This window comes from Rhinolophus sinicus, linkage group LG18 (genome assembly GCF_036562045.2).
Source record: "Rhinolophus sinicus isolate RSC01 linkage group LG18, ASM3656204v1, whole genome shotgun sequence".
Lineage (NCBI taxonomy): Eukaryota > Metazoa > Chordata > Mammalia > Chiroptera > Rhinolophidae > Rhinolophus > Rhinolophus sinicus.
Window position 1 is genome coordinate 8,161,823 of NC_133767.1, and position 27,738 is coordinate 8,189,560.

The 27,738-nt window shown below is 47.7% G+C and overlaps 3 protein-coding genes across 8 annotated transcripts in view; 2 read left to right on the forward strand and 1 right to left on the reverse strand.

Moving 5' to 3' along the window:
- The window catches only part of TVP23A (trans-golgi network vesicle protein 23 homolog A), a 23,574-nt gene extending 14,471 nt beyond the window's left edge, over positions 1–9,103 (forward strand). The window contains exons 3-8 of one of the 2 annotated variants that reach the window (XM_074322579.1): positions 5,148–5,292; positions 5,822–5,911; positions 6,100–6,228; positions 7,266–7,394; positions 8,044–8,103; positions 8,855–9,103. In XM_074322579.1, coding sequence (XP_074178680.1) covers positions 5,148–5,292; positions 5,822–5,911; positions 6,100–6,228; positions 7,266–7,394; positions 8,044–8,103 — 553 coding nt within the window. In that variant the 3' untranslated portion in view covers positions 8,855–9,103. The remainder of the gene's footprint in view (positions 1–5,147; positions 5,293–5,821; positions 5,912–6,099; positions 6,229–7,265; positions 7,395–8,043; positions 8,104–8,854) is intronic. The other variant, XM_019714069.2, reaches the window with a different exon arrangement.
- On the reverse strand, positions 7,325–27,599 carry NUBP1 (NUBP iron-sulfur cluster assembly factor 1, cytosolic). Of its 2 annotated transcripts, none has more exons than XM_019714065.2 (11): positions 27,507–27,599; positions 27,324–27,428; positions 24,763–24,896; positions 18,573–18,641; positions 16,341–16,373; positions 15,687–15,777; positions 14,872–15,026; positions 11,889–11,999; positions 11,466–11,568; positions 9,985–10,068; positions 7,325–7,463 (listed from the first exon to the last, which is right to left on the reverse strand). In XM_019714065.2, exons 1-11 carry the CDS (start codon positions 27,523–27,525, stop codon positions 7,357–7,359), a joined length of 1,011 nt encoding a protein of 336 aa, XP_019569624.2. In that variant the 5' UTR covers positions 27,526–27,599; the 3' UTR covers positions 7,325–7,356. The 2 variants fall into 2 exon arrangements, with proteins under 2 accessions (XP_019569624.2, XP_019569625.2); XM_019714066.2 differs by lacking the exon at positions 7,325–7,463 and adding an exon at positions 8,975–9,261.
- The window catches only part of TEKT5 (tektin 5), a 52,187-nt gene continuing 51,871 nt past the window's right edge, over positions 27,423–27,738 (forward strand). For all 4 annotated transcript variants that reach the window (XM_074322577.1, XM_074322578.1, XM_074322576.1 and 1 more), the window contains exon 1: positions 27,423–27,622. The gene's annotated coding sequence lies outside the window, so the exon portion shown is untranslated. The remainder of the gene's footprint in view (positions 27,623–27,738) is intronic.

Genomic DNA, 27,738 nt, shown 5'->3' on the forward strand with positions numbered 1-27,738 from the left:
TTCCTGGAAGTCTCAGACATCTGAGGTCAGTGTGCTCCCATTTTACAGATGAGTAAGCCAAGGCTCTGAGTAGTTTAATAGCTTGTCCAACATCATGTATGCAGCAAGGATGGGGTGCAAATGTGAACCTCGGCTCTCTGGGTTTCACTGTACCCATGTCTAGGTAGGGGCCGGGGTGGGGGCCACGTGGGCATTTGTATGCCATATACAAACAAATTTGTATTACATATTTGTATGTAAGTTCCAATATAATGGTGGCCCTTTTTTGCAGAGGGACTGGTAAGTCCAGAAGAAAGGACCCGCTTTCTGGAATTTTCCATGTATCCAACTGTAATGACCAATTACTCAATTGGGGATTTTTAGGTCAGAATTTTTTCTCTTTTTTTGACCACAGATGGACCCCAAGAAAATCAACCCGTGAGCTTGGTTTATTCTGAAAGGCGTCTTTTGCCTCAATACAAACTTGAGACTGCCTCTAATGACTTCTTTATTTTTCTACTTTTGAATTTAAATTTTCATAAAAATACAGAGAACAATACGCCGGAGTTCCGGTTGCCCAGCTTCAGTTGTGATGACACATGACCAGCCTGTGTCATCTCTACCCATCCTCTTCCCGCCCCCACATTACTTTGAAGCAAACTTTAGATATCCTTGCAGATGCTTTTTTTTTTTTAGTGGTAAAGTAAACCGAGGAGGAAAGATACTTTCTTTAGACCTTTGCCACAGGGAAAAGCAGAAAGCTTTTCAGGGTGTCTGAAAGATGATGGAGAATTTAAAGTAGGGTGATGAAGAATTCAAGCTGAAGACAGTCTTAAAAAACCATAGTACAGTTTTCAAAGTAACTTAAACAAATAAAGGGCAAGTTTGAAAGACAATGTTAGATTACTGCTGAATTTATGATTAAATCAACCTCCCCGCCGCAATCAAACCTGCCTTAAAAGCTTGTGGTGAAGGGGGTGTGTGTGCCTGTGGGACGTCCTCCCCGATTTCACGCTATGTACTCCGTCTAGACAGAGCACCCCCACTTCCACCCCAACCTGTGTCCATTTTTTGAGTGGTTTTAGGTTTACAGGAAAACTGAACAAAAGGTAGAGTTCCCATAAGCCCCAAAAAGTAGAGTTCCCATAAGTTCCCAATTTCCCCGGCTTACTAACATTTTACGTAACTCATAATTTGTCACAACAGATGAACCAATACATTATTATCAACTAAAGTCCACAATTTGCATCAGGGTTGACTCTTGGTTTTAGACACTGCAGGTTTTGACAAACGAATAATGCCATGTGGCCACCATTATAATTATCGTGCGGACTAGTTTCATTGCCCTGATAATCCCAGGCCCCATCTCTTCATCCTCCCTCCCCCATCCCTTGGCAACCACTGACTTTTTTACTATCTCCACAGTTTAGTTTTTCCCAGAATGTTGATATAGTTGGACTCATGCAGTAAGAAGCCTTCTCAGAGCGGCGTCTTTCACGTAGTCATAGGCATGTAAGGTTCCCCCATGTCGTCTCATGGCTTGATGGCTCATTTCTTTTTAGTGCTGAATAATATTCCATTGGGTAGATGGAACACAGCTCATCCCTTCACCTACTGAAGATGTGACATTTTAGTTGCTTCCAATGTTGGACAATTATGAATAAAGGCGCTGTAAACATCTGTGTGTGGACATAACGTTTTCAACTGATTTGGGCAAATACTGAGGAATGCGATTGCTGGATTGTATCACATGTAGAATTTTTAGGGTGACTTGCAAAGACTTTTCTTTGGTCCGTGGCTTCCATCAGAATTTTTTTTTATTGAGGTGTCGTGTACATACAGTCAAGAGTACTCACCTTAAGTGTATACAGTTTGATGAACTGTCATACGTGTGGACACGTGAGGTTAAGATACGGAACATTCCAGCACCCACAAGGGTCCTTGTGCATCTTCCCCGTCATTGCCATGTCAACCATCCCGAGATAACGCTCCTCTGACTTCCAGCATAATCCACTAGTTCTGCCAGGCAGGCAGCTCCCACCGTAAAGCTTTTGACAGGTGACTTTTTAGGGGGGAAGGAGCCTTTAGTGGCAGTTTGTTTCATTTCGGTTTGTTTGGAGTGGAGCCTGATTTCATCCCCAAATTGTTCTTGCTGGTCTGGAGCAGGGGTTAGTACTTTCTGGATAAATATTTTCAGCTTTGCAGGCCAGCGGATGGGTGAGCATGGCTGTGTTCCAGTAAAACTTTATTTACAGAAGCAGGAAATGGGGCCAGATGTGACCCTTGGGCCACATGTGACCCTTGTGAATCCAGTACAGAGCAGTGCTTTTCCTTTGTGAAATTCACATCAGTCCCCACTCCAAATCTGAAGCCACGTCTTGGCACAAGAGTAGCCTGTGCACATTTTAAGGCCTCCTCGTGTGGCTTTCATTCACATTCCAGGTTGAGAAGCTTCTGTATTTCCCTCCAAGGAGAAAGACAATTGGAGCCCTGCACCCAGAACCGTGAACATGGATTTAAACTTAAACAGAAGCCCATCGGGACTCTCTCCACCTTGACAATACTTTGATTAAATAGTCTCATTTCCCCCTTTCACCATGTGTCATTCTTTCCTCCTCTCCTGGAGATTATAGGCTTCTGCCTGTCGGGGTGGAGAGAGCCGGTTGGTTACCGAATGTAAATGCTCTGTGATGAATATGAGGAATGAAGGAGGTTCTTCAGTGAAAGCAGAGGGGCTGCGGGAAGATGGAGAGATCTGGAGTCCTGGGGGATCTTGAGATGAAAAGTCTGCCCCGGCCCAGCGAGTGAGAGAGAGAAAGTTGTGGTCAGAGGGGGATTTTCCAGTTTGGCCCCCTCTGGAGGCGGAACAGTTTCGAATGACTCTGGGGGCTGAGATATTAATAATAGCGGCTCACAATTACTGAGCATGGTCTGTGTGTTTCAACCACTTCATATGTGTGTGCCACCGTCACTTGATTTTTGAAAATATCCTAGGAAGTGGCTACCATTGGCATTCCCATTGCACAGAAGTGGAGACTGAGGCATCCAGAGGTTATGTAGTTTAGGGAAGGCCACGGAGCTATTCAGGGGTAGGAACCCTGGCAGCAGGCACCTCTGTACTGCTCACCTCTCAAGGGGCGACCAGGTGGGGGCCTGGGAGGGTGAAGTGAGGAGCCAGTGGCATTGAGAGCTGGAGGGGACTGTCGGTGTGTGCGCCCTGCGGCTGCAGAGGTGGCAGGAGAGAATGCTGTTGAGGACAGAGGACCCCATGGCAGTAGAGTATATAGGCTTAAGTCATAACCTTCAAAACTCAAAAACCTAGAAAACTAGTCTGAGACTACATTAGTGTCAGCTTGGGGCAAAGGCTGGGCAAACTCCAGAGAGGGACTGAATAGGTTTGGAGGATTGCCCAGAGAGCGACCTACATAAAACAGGATTAAAGCAATATTTGAAATGCAACAGGCATCCTTTCTGCTTGCTTTGGGCTTTGTTGGAATAACAATAATAATAATACCTTCCATTACAAGTTAAAGAAACAGTTAACCGGGACTCAACGAAGCAGAACTTCCAACAATTGGAAATTTTTCTGCATTTTATTTCAGGAAACCACAGCTGAAAAAAGTGGTGGGCAGGAGATTTATTCGAATGCATTGACTTCCAGGTTTTACCCTGGATCAGGTACACTTGAGTCTATTTTTTTCAGTCTATTAATATATTGTTCTACAGAAAGAAAAATAGATGTCCCAGTGATCCTTACCAAACTTGATGACAAGTTTTGACACAACAAATACTTGCTGAGAATCTTAAATTCCAGGCACTGTTGGGGATATAAAATTATCTAAAACATGGTGTTTGCCCTCAAAGACTTTCAGTTATAGATTCATTTATCTTCAGCATAAAGGGGCAACATTGTATGAAAACAGTTTGTTGAAAATCATCAATAAGATTTAAGGCAAAAAAAGGTATAATAGACTCCCAAGGGTCTGATCTTCTGGAACATTCCAGATGTGGAAGTTCTATGTGATCACGTCTCATTTTTACATGCTGGGTAGTCCCCAAGCTGGCTTTTCATCCAGGCTGCTGGGAGAGCTCAGTTTCTGGAAAGCACAGATCAGAAATATTCCGGAGAATGGCTGGTGTTTGGGCATGTCCCTTTCTTCCTGTGGGACATTAGGGTACATGCAGAAATCACTCCAAATTCACGTTCCCTTGGGAGTCCGAAACTGCACAATTCTATAGGAGCCCCTAGTTTGCTTATTCTGACCACACTCTTTGGGAAAATCCAGCAGGCTCGTCCCCCTGCAGGTTTGCTGACTGCGTCTTCAACATCCCAGATGCTGCAAGCTGGTGACTTGTGGGCCGGGAGAAAACAAAGCCTGTAGTATTTTATTAACATAATTAGTCACCATCATTTAAAAATCCAATTTCCCATTGCAAGTCTGGACTTCTGGCTTCCTGTGAAAATACTGTACCTGGCAGCACGAAGGGGAGGTTTGCAAAGCACAGTCACCGCTCTGGAAGGGAGGCCTGCCGCTCCCTCCTCTTCCTTGGCACTGGGTTGGTGCTTTAACTGCCATCGTCATCGGGCTTGCACTGTTGCTTCATGATTGTGCTTGAGTGTTTTTCTCTATCTGCTTAGGACAATGAAAAGCCATCTTCCCCTGGGTTAAATTTCATCATTGCAGTGCCACTTGTTATGAGCAACGACACATTAGACCTGCCCCTCATACATCAGGCTCCTCTCCCTCCATCCAGGAGCACGTGTTCCCTGATGACAGGACAGCACCGACGGGTTGCAGGACAGCACCGACGGGCTGCACGTGGCCTCGCTGCTCTGTTACTGGGGAATAACCTCACCGTTATCTTTAGGGAACTGGTCATTATGGCTGGTAGTTGGGAAAGCAGTGATCACTGTCACGCTGCACTTCAAAGGTGACCCAGTTTCAAAGAGGGCAAGTGATATTTGGAATTCAATAAGGGGAAAGTACGGGATTCTTCGAAAGGGAGAAAACAAAAGGCTAGTGTAGCAATGACTGTTGAGGGCTAATTTACTATCCTTGGAGCTGAAGCCTGACTGAGTTTGGCCTGAAATGCGCAGAACATGGAAAGTCAAAAACCACGGAGGGAGCTCAGCCAAGGCCCTTTGGGCCTTTCCGGTTCTCCCTTAGGCACCCCTTGGCCACCTTTTTCCACCTGTTTTTCCGAGTGAGTGCCATCGTCACCTATGTGTGCTGTGACTGGTTCAGCAGAAGCTTTGTGGGCTGTTTTGTCACCGTGCTTCTCCTTCTGTCCTTTGACTTCTGGTCTGTGAAGGTAAGGCCCCTCACCTGTGACACTACTGCTCCCGAGACACCTGGGCTGTGCTTCCAGATGGTGACTGTCCCAATGCAGGTAGCTGATTTGGGTCAAGAGATACTTTGGTTGAAACTGCTAATACATACTTAAGAATACTGAGCCAGAGTCACTTAAAATTAAAGGGAAAAGAAATATATTGTTCGGTGTGAATAAATGGCTTCTGGGTCTACCAATTATCACAGTTGCAAATATGTACCATATGAGGGGGACAAGTCCACATGGGTTTGGATTAACACTATGTAAATATTTAAATATTCTATATATGAATATATACAGTTTGGGAGTCTTCACTTTTTGAAGTGAGCATAGTTAAAACTTAGAAGCCTCGAAAACTGATTTGAGAAACCCCCCCAGTTCAATCCTCGCCTTCTCTGCTCCCAGCACAAGTTTAACCTGAATTGGTGACTTTCGTTTGATTCACCCATAAAAGCGAGAGGACCCTTTTTACCTGTGGCGTGCTTACAGTCATTCTGTCCATTTTCCTCAGAACGTAACTGGACGGCTCATGGTAGGCCTCCGCTGGTGGAACCAGATAGATGAAGATGGGAAAAGCCACTGGATTTTTGAAGCCAGAAAGGTATTCTCCATTACCAGTCAAACCAGAATGGAAAAAATGGCTGTGGGATGTTTCCGTGGTTTCCTTCTGGGCTTTGGGTGGATGTGATACACGCCCTAGACGGAGTCTACTGTCGTTGGTGCTCCGGCAAGTAACAGAAGCACGCGCAAGATCAATGAAAACGACAGCCTGAACCCCTTCCCACACAGGTCTCTCCGAGTGGTGCAGCTGCCACAGAGGCTGAGGCCCGAATATTCTGGCTGGGCCTCATTATCTGCCCCATGATTTGGACCGTGTTCTTCTTCAGCACCTTGTTCTCCCTGAAGCTAAAGTGGCTGGTAAGGCAACTCCTTGACTCTGACGTTGCTTTGACATCCGTACAGATCCAGGGGTCGCAGGAGTAGGTTTTCCTTATTCATTAATGATTGAAAGATGGACTGGAAACAGCTTTATTGAATTAATTCGCATACCATGCAATTCACCCATTTAATGTGTACAATTCAATGGCTTCTAGTATATGCAGTTATGCAACCACCACCACCATCTATTTTAGGATAGTTCCATCACCCCAAAATGACACCCTGTACCCTTCAGCCATCACCACGTCCCTCCCTGCCCGTTACCCCAGCCCCTGGCTCCCACTCATCTTTCTGTTTCGATATGTTTGCCTCTTCTGGCTATTTCCTATTAATGGGATCCTGCAGTATGTGTTATTTTGTGTCTGGCTTCTTTCACTTAGCTGAACTTATTTTCAAGGTTCATCTGTGTTGTAGCAGGTATCAGTACTTCTTTCCTTTTTAAGGCTGAGTAATATTCCACTGTATGGCTATACCACATTTTATTTAGTCCCATCTATCCACTGAGGGACATTTGGTTGTTTCCACCTTTTGGCACATACAAATAATGCTGCTGAGAGGTTTTAGAAAAGGCATATGACATCCTACCTTGGACAGGGAACCCTTCTTAAGTAGGAATAAGCTAGCCTTAAGCGGTCAGAAGTTTCATTTCAGAGGTACCATATTTTGTTGCCATTAGGTGGTTCACTCAATGAGAGAACAAAATATCCATAGCCAGTATCAGTGACAGTGTAATTAAAAGCACGGGCTCCGAAGTCTGGATTCTGACCCACATCAGCTCTGGGCCCTTGGGCCACTATCATTTCTCTGGGTGGCCTTCAGTTCCCTCCCTGTAAAATGGGATGCTGATGGCAGGGACTTCTCGGGTTGGTGATGGTCAAAGGTGTCCATGAGTATTTGTAAATGCTCAGTAAAGGTTCGCTGTTACTACCAGGTGGAGGCCAGAGCCCCTGCTACTTGGTTTGGGAGGAACGTTTCAATATATGCTCTCAGAAAACTCACTTTTGCTTTGCGCGCAGGCTCTCGTGATAGCCGGGATTGCTCTCCAAGCTGCTAATCTGTATGGCTACATCCTTTGTAAGATGGGAGGCGAGAGTGACATCAGCAAAGTCACAGCCAGTTTCCTGTCCCAGACAGTGTTCCAGACGGTGAGTTACTGAAGTCTAACTCCTGGACCCTTGCTTTCCAGACACGCAAGTAAGGAGACCTGTTGGCATCTGCAATTTTTGATGTTTTCTGTATCAGCCAGGCTGCCACTGTTAATTTCTTTAATTGTGGTAAAATATACGCAACACAGAATTTACCATTTTAACCATTTTTACATTCGTGTTGTGCAACCATTACCACCACCCATCTTCCCAAACGGAAACTCTACACCCATCAAACAGTAACTGCCTGTTCCCCGTCCCCCCAGCCCCTGGCAACCACCTGCCTACTTTCTGTCCCTATGAATTTGACAATTCTAAGGACCTCACATCAGTGGAATCATACAGTATTTATTCTTTTGTGACTACCATTGTTATTTTTAAGTGATTTTTTAAGACTACAGAATTAAGAACCATAAAAATTTTTTTAACTTCGCATATATTTCTAAAAGAGATCTTTTAGATTTGCCCAGGCTCATCCTGAAATGGTTTGAACCACCTTAAATTTGCACAGTGCTACTTTACACCAAGACATTGAGCAACGAGCTCTGCAGGCTCTTGGGACATTGTGGGTTTGCTCTGGCCTTGCATCAGCAGAATCAAACCACGCACATGTGGGAACCAAAGGGCATGGCTGACTTTCCCCTTGCAGGCCTGCCCAAGCGACTTTCAGAAGCCTGGCCCTGAGGGGCTGGAGATCCACAAGTGTTAGGTAAGAGGCGGGATCACAGCAGGGTTCTGGACGGTGCGGGCCGGGGGCTTCTGAAAAGTGCAGCTCCCCTGGGCTCAGCTGTGCCTGTGGTCTGGGCGGGCTTCCCCGAGTGGCCGGCTACATAGCCACACAGGAACCAGGCTGAGCATTGGGTGTCCCCGGGGCTTTGCGACCTCATTGCCCTTTAGAGGGGTCCCACCTTCCCACACTGGACACATGCAGATTCGACCGTATGTGCAGGTATGAAGCGGGTGGAAGGGAAATGAGAGAATGGGAGGGAAAGAACAAGGGGATTTGCCCACCATTCTACTCGTATGTCTGGAGTAAGATGGAAAACAGGAATTTACTCTTCCCTCAGCTGTCTCAGTTCCTGTGCATCTCACACACGGTGAGCATCTCACAGCAATGTGGATAATTTTAGAGTTCACAGCTGTCTTTCCTTTTTATGTAATTAAAAACAAAACAAAAACGGTACATTGTCTTGTGTGACACTGTAAATTACTGGCTATAGTGTATATGATTGTACAGGGTATAGACACAGACCCTCAATTCTGTCTACGTGGGTGATTTAAGGGCTTTTCAAGGGTCTTCTGACTCCACCCAGCTGCATCATATGCTTGCTCTCAGAACAAGCCCTAACATGAGGATCTATCACTATTTTAATTTTTCTTAGTCTGTGGACTATGCTGTTACGACCGTGAGTGTGTGTTTTGCAGTGAAGCCACACACCGTCCCTTTGTTTCCTTTTTAGGCTTATCTTCAGAGGCAGCAGGGGCTGAAGCCAGAGGTTCTCTACTCAAATAAGCTTCCAGGAGAGAAGAATTCCACAACCCACAAGCCATTGGTTATTCAGTGAAGCAGGCCTCAGGAAGAGGTTTGAGGAGATGTTTTTATTTTTAAAACGGCACATTTGTAAAGAACGCCCTTTACATATGTTCTAAAGAAAAGTGTACAAATATTAAGACGATTAAAGTGTCTCTGAAAAAGTGAGTTCACACCACACCAGTCTGGTCCCTCTCTGCCTGTGACCCCCACTCTGTCCCCGAGCTGGTCAGGTTGACTGGACATGCTGCTTGCGTCCATAATGTTCCCCCATGTTTCAGGAACCAATGAGGTTCTCTTCTTTTGGCTGATGGAGACTACAAAACTCTTGGATTCCTGGAAAACAAGATGGCAGGCAGAGGAGCTCTGACGGCTCCAGGGCGCGTCTAGACTGAGGTGGAATCCCCAGGTGGCTTAACTCGCCACAAAAACCCATTTCTGTTGCTGCCCTGCATCTTCGAAGTGACTGGAGTATTGCCCACTGCCCATCGTGGTTATAGGCACCAGCTAGAGGCCTCTCCCTGGTCCAGTCGCAGATCAGGAAGCCTGGGAACGGTGTCACTTAACCCTGACGCCGTTTTCTCTGGCAAAAAGAACCTGGCACAAAGCAAGACTCCAGCACTTTTTAAACTACTGACACCTCTGCAGCAAATTCAAGGCCTCCGATGGCTGCCCGTTGGCAGAATCAGGCCTGCACGTGGGTTTGGTTTGGCTCACTGGCCTTTTTTGTCCCCCTCAATCAATTTTCTATTTACAGTTTAATTGAGATGTATTTCTTATGCCATAAAATTCACCTTCGCTGTGTCTTTTACACGATGACTTAATTCACAACATTGACGTACTGGAAGATTTCTCCCAGACTCCTGCCTTCCTGGGCTGAGGGCGACACTCCAGGTCATCCCAGACCCCACGACCCCTGCCGTCCCCAGCCGACGCTGCGTGGCAGTGACTGTTTATGATCTTAAATCAAATCTTCCCACACCCAGCCTACTTAGCTCAGTTACGTTACTTCCTGGCTCCACAGCCATCTGAATTCACAAGACTCACATAAACACTTACTTTGAATTATACTTCTGTAGGCTAATGTGGCTGGCGAGTCTGGCGCGTCAATCAGAAAGGACCGGCCTTCATCACAACTCTTCCCTTAAAGAAACAGATGAAAGAAAATTAAATCCCTGAAGAAAGCACAGTGGCAACATGGCCTTGGGGTTCTTTCTGTGCTTCTGACGTTAAGATCTTGAGCCCACTGCACTCATAATGAAGAACAAAGCCAGGAAAGAACACTGGGGGGTCTCAAAAGACCTCACTTGTCTCCCCTCCATCCAGCGGGGACCCCGGCTAGCATTTCAACATGGCTCTGACCCTCCCCTGCCCAATGGTCTTTAGTGTGTGTGCCTACGAGACATCTGGGTGGTATATGGCAAATACAGGCTCAAGGGTCCCACAAAAAACGGATTCAGCAACCTCTGGGTGGGCCCAGGAACCTGCCTTTTAAAAGATCAGTGCGTTCTTTTGAGTAAAAAGTTAATAAATGCACATGGTGAAAAGGCATGGAATACAAAAGGTTATGCCATGACAGTGGGTCCAAAAGAGGCCACCAGTGTTTCAGATGTCTGTCTAGAATGTATGTGTATAACTATGGCATACGTATGCACATACATACTCGATACTAAAAAAAACCCAAAATGAATAGGCGCATCCAATACCCATGTTCTGCCCATTGCTTTTCCTCGAATAATTTCATCTCGAAGGTCATTCCACATTGCTATTGATCTGCCTGCTAGTCTTTCCCAAGACCGTCCACTCCAGCGTCCTCTTATGATATGCAGGTTGTTTGTAGGCCATGTCACCTCAGCTCCCAGGTGAGCACGAGGCAGGGGGTGGGGGGTGGTCTCGCCTCCTCTGTCAGCTCTGCCCACCCCAATCCGGGTGCCCCTGCGGGCGGCCTCCCACCGTCCCTCCCCAGACGCTGAGCACTGCTGGAGAAGCAGGCTCGCTGGTTCCACTACCCACAGCTGCTCCCCAACCTTAGGTGGATGCTGGTGCGGCCAACCGTGGAACTGGCATTTCCTAGACTCCCCAAGTGCACTGCCCTATGGGGCAGGGAAACCTGAGCGAGGGAAGGAGCCCGGAGTGAGAAGGGGATGGCAGGGGTGCAGCTACCATGGGGACATGGTGCAAGCAGCTAGGGAAGCCCCTATGTTCACGGGAGCTGGACCAGGTCTGGGAAGTACAGGTCCCAGAACAGTCTCCTAAGGGTCCCTTTGTTCCTTTCCTGGTACCCCCCGCTGCCTCCTGGCATCTCCCCGACCAATCTCTCCTCTACCCTTCTAGGCCCAACCCAATCACCCATCCTCCCTGCGATCTGCCTGCTTCCTCGGCTACCTGCCCACCTGTTGCACTGCTTCTCTGAGCTGGAAGGTGAGCTCCTGGATGGTGGGCCCAGGAGCCAATGCCCCAGTCTTGAGTTATGCGGTGTGGCTGAGCGGGGCGTGAAGGCCCCCCTTGGCGACAGAATCGGGCTGTTTAGACTCACCTACCTATGTGTGGGTCCAGAGGCACTTTGCCAAGTAGAGGAATCTTCAGATCCTGGCACATGACCTCCGCACCCCCGGTCGTTGGCGGGAATATCTGAGATTCTTTCTGTGAGGCAAATTAAAAGGGGGATGCATCATAACTTTGTTTTAGAATCATAAGAATGGACCACATTTTAAAGAAACCTAACATGTTGCGTACGGCAGGGTTTAAATCCCTCGTGAACCGTATGCAACGTGTTAAAAAAACCCACGGTACTCTGAATGGGAAACACTAATTATCACAAGGGCTTGCATGAAATCAGCAAGAGAGGATTTTAATTATGATCCCATTTCCAGGAATGATGGGGAGGGCAGAGCCAGCTGCGCGGAGACCCCTTCCCATTTCCTCAACTGCGGGAGGAGGGCTGGGTCAGACCGTACGCTCACCTTACACTTGGGGCAGATGAAACTGCTCATGTTCTCCACCACCCCGATGATGGGCACCTTCACCTTGTGACAGAAGTTGATTTCTTTCCGGACATCCTGGAGGGCCACCTCCTATCAACGTTCAAAAGACCAGTTGTTTCAAAGTCAAAGTACAAGAAAGGGAGCGTTAGTGTGGCTGAGGGCAGTTGCAGTGCTGTGGATTTTCTATCATGAAGCCTTAGAGATGTGCGCCATTCATTTAGTAAGTATTTATTTAGTGCCGACTATGGGCTAAGCTCTGTTCCGGGAGCTACTTCCTTCAAAACCCCAATAGAATAGGGGCGGCCGGATGGCTCAGTCGGTTAGAGTGTGGACTCTGAACAACAGGGTTGCCAGTTTGATTCCCACATGGGCCAGTGAGCTGCGCCCTCCACAATTAGATTGAAGACAATGAGCTGCTGCTGAGCTTCCGGAGGGGTGGCCGGGTGGCTAGAGGGCGAGCTCTCAACAACAAGGTTGCTGGTTCAATTCCCGCATGGGATGGTGGGCTGCGCCCCCTGCAACTAAAGATTGAAAACAGCAACTGGACTTGGAGCTGAGCTGCGCCCTTCACAACTAGATTGAAGGACAACGACTTGGAGCTGATGGGTCCTAGAGAAACACGCTGTTCCCCAATAAAATTAAAAGGAAAACAAAAAAACAAAAACAAAAACCCTGAAAGAATAAACCTGAACAGCCAAACGTCAAACATCCAATGAATCTACGAAACGTGACTTTTAACATAGCTGGATGTCTACTTTCTCGTTAACACACTACGCTATGCCAAAGTATACACTATTTTCTAGGTCAGGGGATGGCAAACAAGGGCCTGTGGGCTACATTGGGCTGGCTGCCTGTTTGCGTAAAGTCCTTTGGGAACGCAGCTATGCCCGACCCTGTACATAATTGTCACTTCTGGTAGCTTTCGTCCCACAGTGGCATAGCTGAGTGGCTACGGCAGAGACTGTATGATTCCCAAAGCCAAAAATATTTACCATCTGGGCCTTTACAGAAAAAGTTTGCTGAACTCTGATCTAAATTATTATGAACACAAACAACCTGATGGAGAAAATGAGAGATATTATCATCTTTGGAGCATGTCACAGTCACTTCTGAACTCTCTGCACTTTACGGTATGAGTACTGTGTATAATCGGTGCTTTGTACCCTCCCTCCTCCCCATTCAATGTTATTGCAGACACGTGTGTCCTAGCTTGCTGTTGTCAAGTATGGCTACTCCTCAGCATGTGTGGCTTTAACATTCCTGGGTTCCCAAAGGATCAGAGCTTCGAGTCATCTATATTTCTGAGACACACAGTTGGCTCTCGGCCTCTTGGAGGCCGGGGTACAGACAAGGCATTTAGCTAGAAAGTAAACTGGCTACAAATTAGTCTGTGCATCTCACTGCACCTCTGTGGTTCTCTCCTTGGGGTCCTGTAATAAAAGCCTTGCAGCTTCATCGAAAATGACCGTCCCCAAAAGCCACCTGCCTGTGCCTGTGCCAGGTGTGAAGGGCTCTGAGAAAGTAGGTGTCTCTTGCCTGAAGCCACATTTTCCAGAGGGGTTTTGTACAAAGGGCACACGTGTGGAGCACGCTGCCATGGCTTCCTTCCTGGAAAGGGCCAGCATCTTCTCGGTCTGTCGCCTTTTCTTAAACCCTAGGGAGACTCCATGTTTCCTTTCGCAACAAATGTCATATTGGAGAAGCTACCTTGTGCCGGCTACATTTCCGTTGTTGTTTCGCAACAGACTTTTATTTTTAGCGCAGCTTTATGTTCACAGCAAAATTGAGCGGAAAGTACAGAGACTTCCCATGTGCCACATGAAAAACCTTTCCCACCATCAACATCCCGAGTGGTACATTCCAACTCGATCGTTTTCCTTTTAGGTATTTTCGGTGGGACCTACTCTTGATAGTACTGCTGGTCTAGAGGGCCCCAACCACTTTTTAAAAATTCAGTAGAAAACACTCCTAAGGATGAATCCATCTTCTTTCCACCGCCACCCTCGGGCCATGTGCTCCCAGCCCCAAGCCACATAAATGGTGTCCTGCCCCTCGCATGCCCCCAACATCTTTCTCCACAGGGTACCAGAGTGAGCTGACAGACACGAATCCTGTCCTACCAGTCCCCAAGCGTGGCCCCGTCACGTGGCCTGCTGTGCCTGTCACACCGCTGGCAGCACAGGTGTGTCCAGCACCCAAGCTCCTCAGTGAACCATGTGAGCCATGAGAGAGGACCAGTCTACACCATGGCGCCTGGCCCACGTAGTAGGTGCTCAGTGAGGGTGAAAGATGAGGGGTCCCACTGACTGGTTCAGAGGGAGACGAAAATATACCCCCTTTTGGGTGGCTGGTTGGCTCAACTGGTTAGAGCGCGGTGCTCATAACACCCAGGTCCCTGGTTCGATTCCCACATGGGCCAGTGAGCTGCACCCTCCACAACTAGAGTGAAAACGAAAACTTGACTTGGAGCTGATGGGTCCTGGAAAACCACACTGTTCCCTAATATTCCCCAATAAAAAAATAAAAATAAAAATAAACAAACCCCCTTTCTTGTGCTTCTTAGGAGTAAAGAGAGCATAACTGAAGAGAATCATCTGTTGGTTTCTTGGGACCCTTCAGAGCAGTGGCAATAATACTAAAGCACGTCTCAGACCCAACTGCATTTGTTCCCTGTTGGATCTACTAAGTTTCCTCTCAGCACGGCCTCTATGTGGCTGGCATGGAAGGAGCTGGCCAGGACCAGAGCAGCTTATCCAGAAATCCCCGTCTACGCCCCAGGCTGGTTCTGTGGAAACCTGGGGAGCCTTCCTGAACTGCTCTGAAACACAATGGAAGCAGCACGGTGCATTGTGGGGACCCGAGGGATGAGCACGGCAAGAATGACGTGACCACGAGGACAATCTGAGTTGTAACAGCACCGGCACGGCACAGTGTGGACCCGGCGCCCTCCGCACGCGCTCACCTGAGGGGTGGTGATGACCACCGCCCCGTCGATGTGGGCCCCCGCCAGGTACTGCACTACCGACAGATGCTCGTCCGACGTCCCGGGCGGAGTGTCCACGATGAGGTAGTCAACCTCTCCCCAGTCCACATCGCGGAGGAACTGCTTGATCATGCCTGCGAAAAAGAACCTGCCTGAGGCCTTTTCTCTTCTCCCGCCGCTGTTCTCAGGACACCTTACAGAAGCACAGTGTGACCTCTATTACGGTCGGTCTGGACTGCAAAGCAGTGCTGTGTGGCAGCGTCTGGAGACAATTCTGGTTGCCACGACCAGGGTCGAGTACTAGTGGCATCTAGCGCATAGAGGCCGGGGTACCCCTATAGTGTAGAGCACAGCCCTCCCCTCCCCTAACCAACAATTATCTGGCCCAAAATGTCAATAGTGCTGAGTTTGAAGAACCTTGCCCCAAATGACACTGGCATTGTCACCCTAGGTCTCGGTGCCCAATCTATCTGCTATCAGTATTACTTCACACACTTCTCTCTGCACCAATAAGCCACTACAAAACCACAATACGAATAATTTCAGGGTTATATAGGTTTTCAGAAGAGAAAGAACCCATAGTAGATACTAAAATTTGTAATGGGAACTGGTATTTCTATTAGCTATCTTCAACCAGTGAAGAAAGAGGCACCTGGAGACTTAAAAGTACTGCCCTACGGAGCCCTACAGGCAGGGTGACTGCGGTCACCTTGACAGGACCGGACGCAAAGGAAACCCACAGCAGTTCTGCCCTCGGAAGAATGCAATGAAAGCTAGAAAGCAGAGTGGCCAACCGTTTTTCTTTGGTCCCCTCCAGATAACGGCGTCATCGGGACTGCTGAGCAAGAAACCCACCGACATCACCCCCAGGTTGTCTTCTAGGAACTGGAGAGGATGAGGCAAGAAACATTTTGCTTAAAAGCCATTTTGGGGGCAAATTTACCATGTGATCTATGAGTATATTCACTCTTTGAATCTTCAAATCACTTTTTTTGGGGAAAAAAACAAGCTTACCATACTGAGGGAACAGCAAGAGGTACTACTTATGGCCCGATGACACTCACCTTGGCTGGAGTGAGTATCATCTCCTTAACTATCTTAACCTGGGTTGGCAAACTATGGCCCCCGGGGCAAATCTGGCCCACCATCGGTTTTGGTACATAAAGTTTTATTGGACTACAGCCATGGTCACTCATTTACATATCACTGCTTTCAAGCTATAATGACGGGGAGAGTATGGCCCACAAATGGAGGCTATTTACTGTCTGGTCCTTTACAGAAACGGTTTGCCAATCCCTGGCCTTAATTGTATTCCCTGGGCCTAGAAAAGAACCTTGATAAATATTTGTTGACTGATGAACTGTGTTGCCAACCCACCACACAGCCACTATGCACACACAGACCATAACCCCCTACCTGGAAAATAAGGCACAGAGGTGAAAACTCACCACGGGAGACCAGCCTGAGCCACTCTGGTGAACCTGCGTGAAAATGGGCATCAAAGTTCATTTGTAAATTCGGCGCCCTGGTTACACTTCATACACCAACTTTTCACAGCAAGAAGGCAGTTTTATAAAATACAATTCATTGTCTACAATTCTACCACTAAACTCTTAACAGGGAGTGAGCAGCTAGGGGAGTAATGGAAACTATAATTCAATACCCTTTCCCCCCACCTAGCTGGGTTATTTTGAAACTCTGTTTAGATATCTAGTCAAAGAACCAAAGTTACCTGAGGTCAAATATAATCTGGGGTCTGAGGTATTTTCAAAGAGTGACAGAAATTGGTTGGGGGTTGTTGAGCAAAATGCAGGTAACTGTGGAGTAGTGAGGTTGCCTCTAAAAGTGCAGGAATGAAGGAAATACCTTTAGTGAGCCAGGTGATACAGCACCTGCCCTGTCAGTGGCCTGAGCTTCAGCTCTGGCCTGCTGACCCCAGGGGGGCAAAAACTGGGAGGCGGGGTGTCAAGGGGAAGCTCACTGGGGCTACTTCAAGATTCAAACTCTTTCCCGCAGTAGGTGTTCAACTCAGCATGGCTGCTTTGTCTCAAAGCTAGAACTTAGGCAAATCCCAATTATACGTTAATCTTAGAAATTAGAGCAATGCGGGAGCCAAAAGGGAAGGTCTATTTCTCCTGACGAAGTCTTACTTTTTAAAAAAGCTCTATTAAGATGTAATTCACATACCATACAATTCACCTATTTAAAGCGTACAATGCAATGGCTTTCAGGATAGTCACAGAATTATACATCCATCGCCACGATCAATTGTAGAATGTTCTCATTACTCCAAGAAGATACCCTGCACCTCTTAACTGTCACCCCCAATCCCTACACTTCCCTCCAGTACTAGGTGACCACGGATCTACTCTCTGTCTATAGATGTGCCTGTTGCAGACATTTCATCACAATGCAATCATATAATATGTGGTCCTTTGTGTCTGGCTTTCTTACTTACCCTCGTCCTTTACGTCACTGGTCTTAAAAGAGGGGTAAACATGATGACCCAATAGTGTAGGAAAATAAACTAGTGGAAACTCTCACCACTTAAACATTTCGATTTTTATAAAATATTTACGTACTGGTCCAGTGACTAGTATATGCGTGTAACTTACAAGTAAATAAATGCACACTCCTACTGTGGGCATGTGCTGCAGAGCTTGTTACCCACGGGTGTGTGGCCACAGACGCTTGATCCTGCACTTGACCTGACCCTGCGTGGCCTCATATCCCTTCCCAAGCCCTGAGCAGAGCCCGTCAAACAGGCCCCACTTGCCTCTGGCTACTCTCCACCACCCGCCCCCCCACATTCTACCCCAGCCCCACTGGCTACTTTGCTGAGGACATGAGGACACTCCCCTCAGGGCTCCTGTACTTGCTCCCTCAGCCAAGAAGGTTCTTTCCCAGCTCTCCACAGCGGGGTGCCCCAGACCACCTGCTCCCAAAGAGCAGCTCTCCCTGCCTGCCCTGCCCCACCCTGTCTGTCCCCTTCCCCTGCTTCAGTTTTTTTATCTTCATTTATCATCTGTCCTTCCCCATGAGGGCTGGGGTCTTTCTCCGCCTGGCTCACTATGCACCCCAACACCCAGAATAGTTCCGGCACTTAAGAACAAACCCATCCTGACAGCCCTGGCACAGCCTAGCCTCCAGCCCACCTTCGATGCACCGCCCCTGGAGAACCCTTCCCTGGTCGTCTTCTTCCCACTCAGAAGGCGACACCAGCACCTGCACGGACTCCGGGGGCCCTGCCCCCACCCCCTACACCCGACCCCACGTCACTCGCCTGCTTCACAGTCTCAGTTCCCCAGATGTAACCACAGGGCAGAAATATTCCCTGGCTTCCAGGGCACAAACCCCCAGCCAACCCTGGTCTAGCTTTCCCAGTCAGAACTAAGCTTTTGTACCTTACTTCTGCATTTTACTTGCTGTTTCCCTTCCCCTCTGAGAAGGCATTGAAACCAGCACTTCTCAAATGGTTTGGATGAACTTTATATATAATCCCACCCCCCAAATGCACAGCTGTTGGTCAGGTAGACAGACGGACTAGCGAACATTTACCTGGTTTCATCGTGTCCCCATAAAAACACATGGGCTCTGCTGACCCCTTGGTTTAGGCCGAGGGATTCATAACATGTTTTCTGCGAGAGACCACTTTCTGTGTTCTGTAATACGGCTCTTACCTGTTCTCCTTCCAGTCCCATTATCTTTGGAATTGACGGCCCGCATATATCAATGTCTAGAAGAGCCACCTGGGGAACAAGAAGACACCAGAGCACTGACATAACTGAATTCACAAGCCTCCTGATACACACAGGTAGGAGGGGCACAGGATTGGAGGAAAAGGAGGGAGAAGACGGAAAGAAACTGGGTCAAATGTGGACCAAGTGGAATCTCACGAGGGAGAGTTACAACATTTATCCTCCCGGCCCCTCCCGGCCCTAAGACGCCTAAAGAAAACTTGGCAAAGTACATCAACACTCTCCACCCCCAAGTCTGGCCTAGCTCCAGGGTGATCTTATGGACCTGGGTGTCAGGTCACTTGGCAATTCTGGGCTTGGCACTGTTTAGTTGGCCCTTACCATGTACTTGGGGAGTGGGGATCGTGATCTCTGCTCTACAGAAGAGGAGCCTGGGGTTCAGAGGGGCCCAGTGACTTGTTCGATGAGTGAGGAGCAGAGCTAGGACAGAAACCGAGGTCTCCCAAGTCAACGCCAGGGCTCTCTGCACCACCGCATGGGGCCTGGTGAGGAGGGCCAGGTGGACCCTCCAGCTGAGCTCTGAACAAGTCCCACTTCCCTGCGATCCTGAAGGTTAGGAATCGATTAGGCTCAACGTCCAGAAAAGAAAATGCAAATAAGGAGGACATTTAGAAAAGCTCCGTGCTAGTGGCAAGTGCCGCCTGGGATGACTCCCTCCACCCCAGACACCCTGCTCTCCCCATGTGATGAATGAGGTCTGAGACGGCCTTCCAGAACCTGCTGGGGAGACAGCTGGTACTCATCTTGAAAGCTCTGATGTCCTGGATCCAAAGTGCAGCGCCTTTGGGTAACTTTTTAACTTGTCCCAAATTCGCATCTTGTTTCCTTCTTCAACCCTCTCAACAACCAACAACCTCCTACTTCCTCACACACACTCGCAGACCCGTGGTCAGGCAAGCTCGCCATACATTTGACCGGCCGTTTGCTTCAAGCGCCCTCTGCTGGACGACGCGGGGAGTGCAACAGAATGACAATTGGACAACCTCACATCCTTGGCCTTTCCTGAGCTGGATACTTGGGGACAGATGCGTTAATAATCCACAGACATTTTACAGCAGAGCCCCACGATTTAGGCAGGCTTCTGTCAATACTCTCAGCTTTCCAGCCTGGTCTCCATGTTCTTTTGGGAACAATTTAATCCGTTTCCTTTTGAGGCATTACACTCCCCACAAACAAGAGGGTGAATCTTTCAGGGAAACGATGCAAAGATGCAAGACACAGATCGCATGCACTCACTCCCATGGTGGGACCTGTGACACGTTCCTGCTATCAGATCTCTGGAGTGGCCCTGTGTCCTGTCCCTTCCAGACTGCCTGTTGATCCTGTCACTATCCCCGATATCTGTCTAGTTAATTCACTTTCTGCTCAAGTGAAGCCAGAGCACCCTAGCTGAGAGAAAGCTGCCTGCACTAATACTCACCAGGGCCTCTGCAGAAGGCCCTAAAAGCCTGATGGGAAGAAGAGGCGCCTTGCCACACCTCTCCCAGACAGAAGATGGAGCAGGCTGGATCCCAACTTCCCCTTAGGAAGAGGTCACGGGGAAGTGGCTCCAGTCCTACGTCTTGGCTCTCCGAGGCTGTGTCACTTCACACAAACTGCTTCTCCTCCCCCAGCCCCATCTGTCTGAGCTTCTCATCTGTGAACAAGTGTTTCGGGGATGGTTAGGCCCCTTCCACCTCTAGAGTCTACAAGCCCCAGAGATGGGCCTAAAAGCTCTACAGTCCTGAAGGACCCAGCGTAGACCTTTCAATGGTAAGAGTTCACCTTTCAGCTCACAAAGCATGATGGTAAATTGGTAGTTTATGGGCGTTGGTGACTTCTGCAGTGGAAAGATGGCACACGATTCTTTGATAACAGCTCAGGGCTCCTCTGCCTCCCTTCACCACAACTTACACATCTTCCATGATTAGTCAGGGGTGTTTCCTGATTTTGCTGCCTCAATTCAAGACCTTTTGCAAATGAGTTATCAGACACCTGCCTGCCTTGAGCTCTAACACTGAACAGCCTTGCTCAGAGTTAGCACTGAGCTTTGCCACACGGCAGGCAGGAAAAGGACAGGGCGCTTCGCCGCCCCCCAACCCCCCCACCCCGTCCTGATGAGTTTAGGGCAGGGAAGAATGTGTGCCTCTTGACTGTAATTAACAAGATACACTGAGTGTTTACTATGTGCCGACACTGTGCACCTTTTGGAGACAGGGATGTGTTCAGTCACGAGTTAGCTCTGCCGGAGGGAATACACTTTCCTGAGTGCTGACTTACTTCTTTAAAGCACCACTGCATAAAGAAAGCGAGCTTATCTAGCCATATTTATTTCTACACTGGATGTGTGCTTTCCTTCAGCATACTGCAAAGTCTAGACATGTGTGCAGTGGGGACTTCCAAACATAATTATATGGAAGGGTAATTATATGTCAATAGCTGTCTATTCACACGTGGTTCCTTAACTGGCCTGGTTAAAGCCCATCTCCAGAGAGCTGTGGAGAATATGCTTGACAGCTTCTAAAAGCAACGATTATTCTGGGTAATCTGGATAATCTGAGAAAACATTTCTTGGCCAGCCAAGTGGCCAGTACAAATCTGACCTTCAAATGGCAAGAGACTGTTGACTAACAGAAGAACGAATTGACAAGTATATATTGAATCTGCTCAACACTGCGCTTAGGTAGGCTAGAAACTCATTATCACGAGAGCAGAAATATCACCCCTCCACACTCGTTAGCGGAATAAAGCAACAATGATGAGGGACACTCAGGGACACATCACGCACCGTGTTAAGCACTTTACATTACACGCATCATCTCACTCCGTCCTGAGCCCACTTTACAAATGAGATAACTGAGGCAGAGAGAGCCTAGTAATCTGCCCAGGGTCATAGCAGTGGTGTGGGCGGAGCTGGGCGGTCCAACTCCAGAGCCTGTGTTCTTGGCCTACCCGCACTATCCTGCCCCAACACTCAGATGACTCCGCCCTCTTCTCCCAAAGTTGGGAGGCCCTGCTTCTTCTGTCTCCACAACTTTGCCCTCATTTGTTCCCTGCCATTTTTTCCAGCCACTGCCCTAACTGGACCCTTGTGGCCTCTCATGGAGAACAAGCAACACCTCCTGGCCGACTTACCATTAGCGTCTGATGTCCTCAATCATACCCTCAGCTGGCTGTCCAGCGATGTTCCCATAGCAACACTCAAATCGTGCCTCTTTCCTGTCCAAATGTCAGACCAGGTCACCCATAGCCTCCATGGTCAGGGTCAGCCTCATCCTTGGCTCCCTTCACTGGAGCAGCCCCCCCAGACTGCCTGCCGCTCCACGTCTGCCCTGGAGGTTCCACATCTATACCTTTGCCTGAAGCCCCCCACTCATCTGTCCCCATCACACCTGAGCCCGCCTTCTCCAAGCCCAGCTGTCCTCCCAGAAGTCTCTCCCTTTCCCCAAATCCCTAGAGCACATCTTGGACGATGGATACCAGATTCCAGAGAAGCCCACGTCAGCCATGTAGGCCAGTGAATAGCTGCACGCGTCACAAAATGATCAGAAGAGAAATGAGGGACAAAGGAGAACTGAGACCCAGTAGATGACAGGGAGGCCACACTGCACAGATCACCTAGTCCAGCCTCTTCACTGTCCCAAGAAGGCTGTGGCCTGCCCAAGGTTTCAATCCTCCAAAGATGCTCTTGCCCAGCCAGCACTGGTGCTTTTGGTGTTACAAACCAAACCAGGGGCCAGCAAACTACAACCGGAGGCCAAATCCAGCCTGCCACTTGTTTTTGTACAGCCCACAAGGTTATTACACTTTTAGAGGGTTGGGAAAATAAAAATGAAAACACTACTTTTATTTTGTGATGTGAAAATTATATCAAATTCAAATTTCAGGGACAATAAAGTTTTATTTGAACGTGGCCATGTTCACTGTTTGGATTGTCTTATGGCTGCTTTCATGTTTAAGGGCAGAACTGATTAGTTGATGCAGAAACTGTCTGGCCTGCAAAGCCTAAGTTTGCCATCTGGCTCTTTACATAAAAAAATTACCAACCACTGAAGCAAACTCTAATTTTTAATGCAATGATTTAAGAAATGTAGTTCTGGAGTTCTTGCATACATACTGGTGAGGTACCTCAGGGGCCACTGTGTGTGTGTGTGTGTGTGTGTGTGTGTGTGTGTGTGTGTGTGTGTTTATGTAAGGCATATCAGAATGCAGGGCTTGATCTCCACTGCCCACTGTTGCTGGCTTTATTATTTTTTTCGTGGAGGAAATTAAGTCTCTCTCATGTTAAGATCTTAGGGTGAGGGGCCGGCCCGGTGGCTCGGGCGGTTGGAGCTCCGTGTTCCTAATGCCGAAGGCTGCTGGTTCGATTCCCACATGGGCCAGTCAGCTCTCAACCACAGTTGCCAGTTTGACTCCTCGACCCCTGCAACTAAAGATTGAACACGGCACCTTGAGCTGAGCTGTTGCCGAGCTCCCGGATGGCTCAGTTGGTTGGATGCGGGCTCTCAACCACAAGGTTGCAAGTTCGACTCTCGCAAGGGATGGTGGGCTGTGCCCCCTGCAACTTGCAACGGCAACTGGACCTGGAGCTGAGCTGCGCCCTTCACAACTAAGACTGAAAGGACAACAACTTGACTTGGAAAAAATCCTGGAAGTACACACTGTTCCCCAATAAAGTCCTGTTCCCCTTTCCCAATAAAGTCTTTAAAAAAAAAAAGAAAACCTTAGGGTGCTATTTCATACTGAAGTAGAATGTTTATCTTACACAAGTAGAAAGTGCTGAAATTTATCCAGCTTTTAGAGTTTTAAAATATAATAGACAATGTGTGGCAGTTTTGAAATTTCAATATTAAACAGACCTCTACAGGTCCCTTCCAGCACTATCTTTTAAAAAGAAAAGCAAACAAAAGTGGAGGACCATTTGTCACGAGTTAGAAAAAAAAACATGAAGTGAAAGTGTTAGCCCTCATAGATGAAAATAACTTTTAATATTCAAAATGCACGGAGAGAAAGCCAATTTTCAGAAGTAAATCAATGCATGAAAGAAGGAAGGCACATGCAAAGACCATGGAAAGACCTGAAACGGTCACAACTGGCTTTCAACATGAAAATAAAATAGTTTCTACCTTACACAGAACTCTTCTGCAGGCCCTCAACAGTGCTCTGATGGAGAAAACGGCATTTAGTTGGCAATGCAGTGACTAGCAGTCTCTAACCCAGAACGCACACAGCGCCAACACATTATGTCCACAGAGAGGTCCCATTTCAGGGGTCAATGCGCTGGCAGTTGGGTTCTAAGTTGGGTTTACCCATGTCACTCTAGCACTTCTGATACATACATATATATATAGTTTTTTTAATTGGAATTTTGAGCAAAATTTCTTTTTGGAGAAAAAGGTAGAATGTGTTCTATGTTAAAAAAAAAAAAAAAAACCCACAAAAATTGAAACCCACAATAGTCATGGTTTTATTAGGTAGAAAACGATAATCACAGTGAATATTAGGATATCATTTTGTAAGGTCCAAGCAAAATTATCATGAATCCCGATAAATAACCTAATGTATTTAAAAAATCACAGGTACTGCAAATTTCCATTTGACCTTTTTGGTAAAGAGTCTTTTTCTTCCTCACCTTACCATCCCTTTTGTTAACACTGAGACCAGAGGTCAGCAAATGTTTTCCTCAAGGGCTAAATAGCATTTTAGGCTTTGTAGGCAAATCAAGGATACTATGTAGGTGCTTATGTAACAATCTAACACAACCATTTATAAATGGAAAAGTCATTCTTAGTTCACAGGCCATAAAAAGACAGAAGATGGGCTGGGTTTGGCCATGAGTTGTAGTTTGCAGACCCCTGGCCTAGAAAAAAGCAGAAAAGGGTAGAGAAAGAAGTCTGAACTTAACGTAATAAATCATCAGCAAGCTAAGAGAAATGTACACCTGCCATCCATTTTCATAGCTGCAGAACCCAATGAAATACTTCCTTTCACTGCTTGACTGTTTCATGCTTCCTCCTCTGTGCAGGGACTAAAATCAAAGAGGCCGACTCAACTCAGTCTAAGGAAGCATTTCTCCACACGCCATCATGAGCCCTCAGACAGGAGCCTCTCCCAGTTTTTCCCAAGGTCCCACCTGTGTGTTTTCATCCTCCGCCAGGGCATGAGCAAGGTGGGCGCTGAAGGTGCTTTTCCCAACACCGCCTTTTCCAGACAACACCAAGATTTTGTGTTTCACGGTCTTCATTTTCTCTTTGATTTCCTCTATAGCTGCAAAGAAAGCAGTTCAGGTGATGACACCCCTGACTAAATCCCAAATGTCACTCTTCCAATGGGCTAGGAGCTATGTCCTTAGGGCTGTTTTAAGGGATGATGTGTGAAATACCACCTACTCAACGGGAGTAATAAGTGCTACAAAGACAATAAGGCTATTATCACATCTGACCTTTTATTTGTTGGTTTACTTATTTGTCTCCCCTACTGGAATATAAGCTCCACCAGGGTGGGACTCAGAAGTGTTCACTACTTTATTGCCAAATCCCAAAGAGAGCTTTGCATATACAGTCATGCGAAGGGGACACGTGCTGAGAAATGTGTTAGGCAATTTCACTCTGCGAACATTGTAGAGTGCATTTACACAACCCTAAATGGTGTGGCCTGCCACACACCTAGGCTGTATGACACAGCCTATTGCTCCTAGGACACACGCCTGTACAGCATGTCACTGTACGAAACATGAGGTTACGGCATGCACAAGAGAAGATGATGTCATCAAAAGATAAACGTGAGATGTATGGGGCTGCTACCTGTGTCACACACGTACTGTTTTACAGCAAAGTTTTTTTATAAGTAGAAAGAGTACATTCTAAAACAATAAAGTATAACATACAGTAGCAAATACATAAACGAGTAACATAGCTGTGTATTATCAAATATTATGTACTGTACATAATCCTATGTGCTGTATTTTTATACGACTGGCAGCACAGTAGGTTTGTTTACACCAGTCTCACCACAAACACGTAAGAAATGCTTTATGCTATAAAGTCAGGACAGCTATGTCACGAGGCGGTAAGAATTTTTCAGCTCCCTTATAATCTTATGGGACCGCTGTCATATATGCAGACCTACACTGACCGAAACTTCGTTATGTGGTGCATGAATGTGGCAGTGATTCCCAACCTGGGGCAACATCTGCCAGGGACATTTGGCAATGTCTGGGGACATTTTTGGTTGTCACAAGGAAGGGGTGCTCTTGGCATGTAGTAGGTAGAGGCTAGGGATGCTGCTAAATGTCCGACACTACTTAGTACAGCCGCCCACAACACAAAATGATCCAGCTTCCAATGTCAAGTGCCAAGGTTGAGAAACCCTGACAACACAGCAAGCACGTGACAAGAACCTGTCATGGAGGGCTACCACTTATCACACACTTGCTGTGCTTTCACTATTTCACCTTATTTCAAATCCTTCAAACAACACTGTGAGGTCACTATTTTTCTCCCCATTATTGATGAGGAAACAGAGGCCCAGAAAGGTGAAGATTCTTGCTTAAGGTAATACTGTTTGCGGGACCCAAGAACCAAACCCAAGTCTGTCTTCGAACTCTTTCAAAATTCTTCTCCCTGCTTTTCAAGTTCCTTTTAGTAGGTTCCCAGAGTCTTCCCCACCATCCAATTTGTCCCTCATAGCACTTTTTGCTGTGATGATTTATTTGCTTGCTTACTTGTTGACTGTGGGTCTCCCCTATTGAACCAACACCCACTAGAGCAGTGACCTCATCTACCTGTCACCGCTGTATCCCCAGCACAGAGCACTGTGCCTCGGAAGGAGACTGATTAATACATATTTCTGTCGAATGAATGAATGGGAGAATCACTCCTCAAAAGGAAGAAAATTCTGTCCAAAGAAAGCTCACCCAGCTAGGATTTAAGCCCAAACTCCCTGACTTCAAAGTTTTATACCTTATTACGTCTGCTGGTGGCCTCCTCCCTACCTTGTCACTTAGTCACTCAAACCTCTGGCCAGCTCCTCAATCCAGCCGACTTTCTCCCATGCCCGGTCTCTCTTAAGCTTTGCACTGCGTCGTTAACTGATTTCAGGTTTGTTCTCCAAAATGTGTCAAAAATCCACAGAAAATAATTACAGGATTTATACTTTTAAGTAACTACTGTTAAGGTGCTGCATTTTATTAAAATACATGGTTACTTTAAAGTATGAAAATTTCCTACTGTTATTCATTCTTGAAAAACACAAAAATACAGAAAAATGTACATCTGCTGTCCTTGCCTTCCTTTCTGGAACACTGAGCTCATGGGGTCAAGTCGAAGGCCACGGTCAGCGGCATGGAAATATCATTCCTCTGCAGACCAACGTAGCAGCGAAAATGTTAAGACCTCTTTTGACTCCAAGCTTGTCACTGGTCCTCAGCACCCCTATCCCGCCCCTTTTCTCCGAACCAGCCTTTTAAAGACCCAGCCCCCTCTGGGCCCCGCCCCCTCTGGGCCCCGCCTCTGTCACTCATTCAAGTCCCGCCCCTCACTCCTACCGACTTTTCCACGTTGTGCCTCCTCTGGCCCCGCCCCGGTCACGCATCCTTTAGGTCCCGCCCACCGTCACCGCCCTATTTCCGCCTACGCCCCGCCTCTTCCGGGCCGACGCCTTTTACTTCCCGTTCAGGCCTTGCCCCTTCTTCACCTGGGTCCGGAGCCGCGCCGACTCCAGAAGTGCATAACCGCTGGTTGGGACACCCCTGACATGCGGTCCCTTGTCCCGCCTGGTCGCTGCCGGTCCCGGGACAGTCTGCGCAGAGACAAACTCACAGTTAGAGTAACTCCTGTCCCTTCAGCCCCGCCACTCACACACCCTCTGCGCACTCACCGTGGGGCACCTCCTCCATTTTGCCGCCGTAGTCCCCGGAACCTACGCGGTCACCGGAACCCCTCGTTGCGTATTTCCGCTTTGTGGCACCGACTCCAACCCTCCAGCCGCGCGAAGTAAGTCTCGGAGATGTGCGCACGCGCGAACCTTGTGTCGGGAGTTGGGGGTTATTTCTGTCCCCGTTAGAACTGCTGCCGGTTTTAAGTACTTAAGCATATGTCTCCTAGAAACA

Excerpts from the sequence above, each read along its gene's own strand:
- NUBP1 (XM_019714065.2), bottom strand. Across the intron at positions 16,374-18,572 it reads TGGGACTGGAAGGAGAACAG|GTTCACCAGAGTGGCTCAGG; the intron begins GTAAGAGCCGTA and ends ATTTTCACGCAG. Across the intron at positions 10,069-11,465 it reads GCCTCTGGACCCACACATAG|GGAAGAGTTGTGATGAAGGC; the intron begins GTAGGTGAGTCT and ends TGTTTCTTTAAG.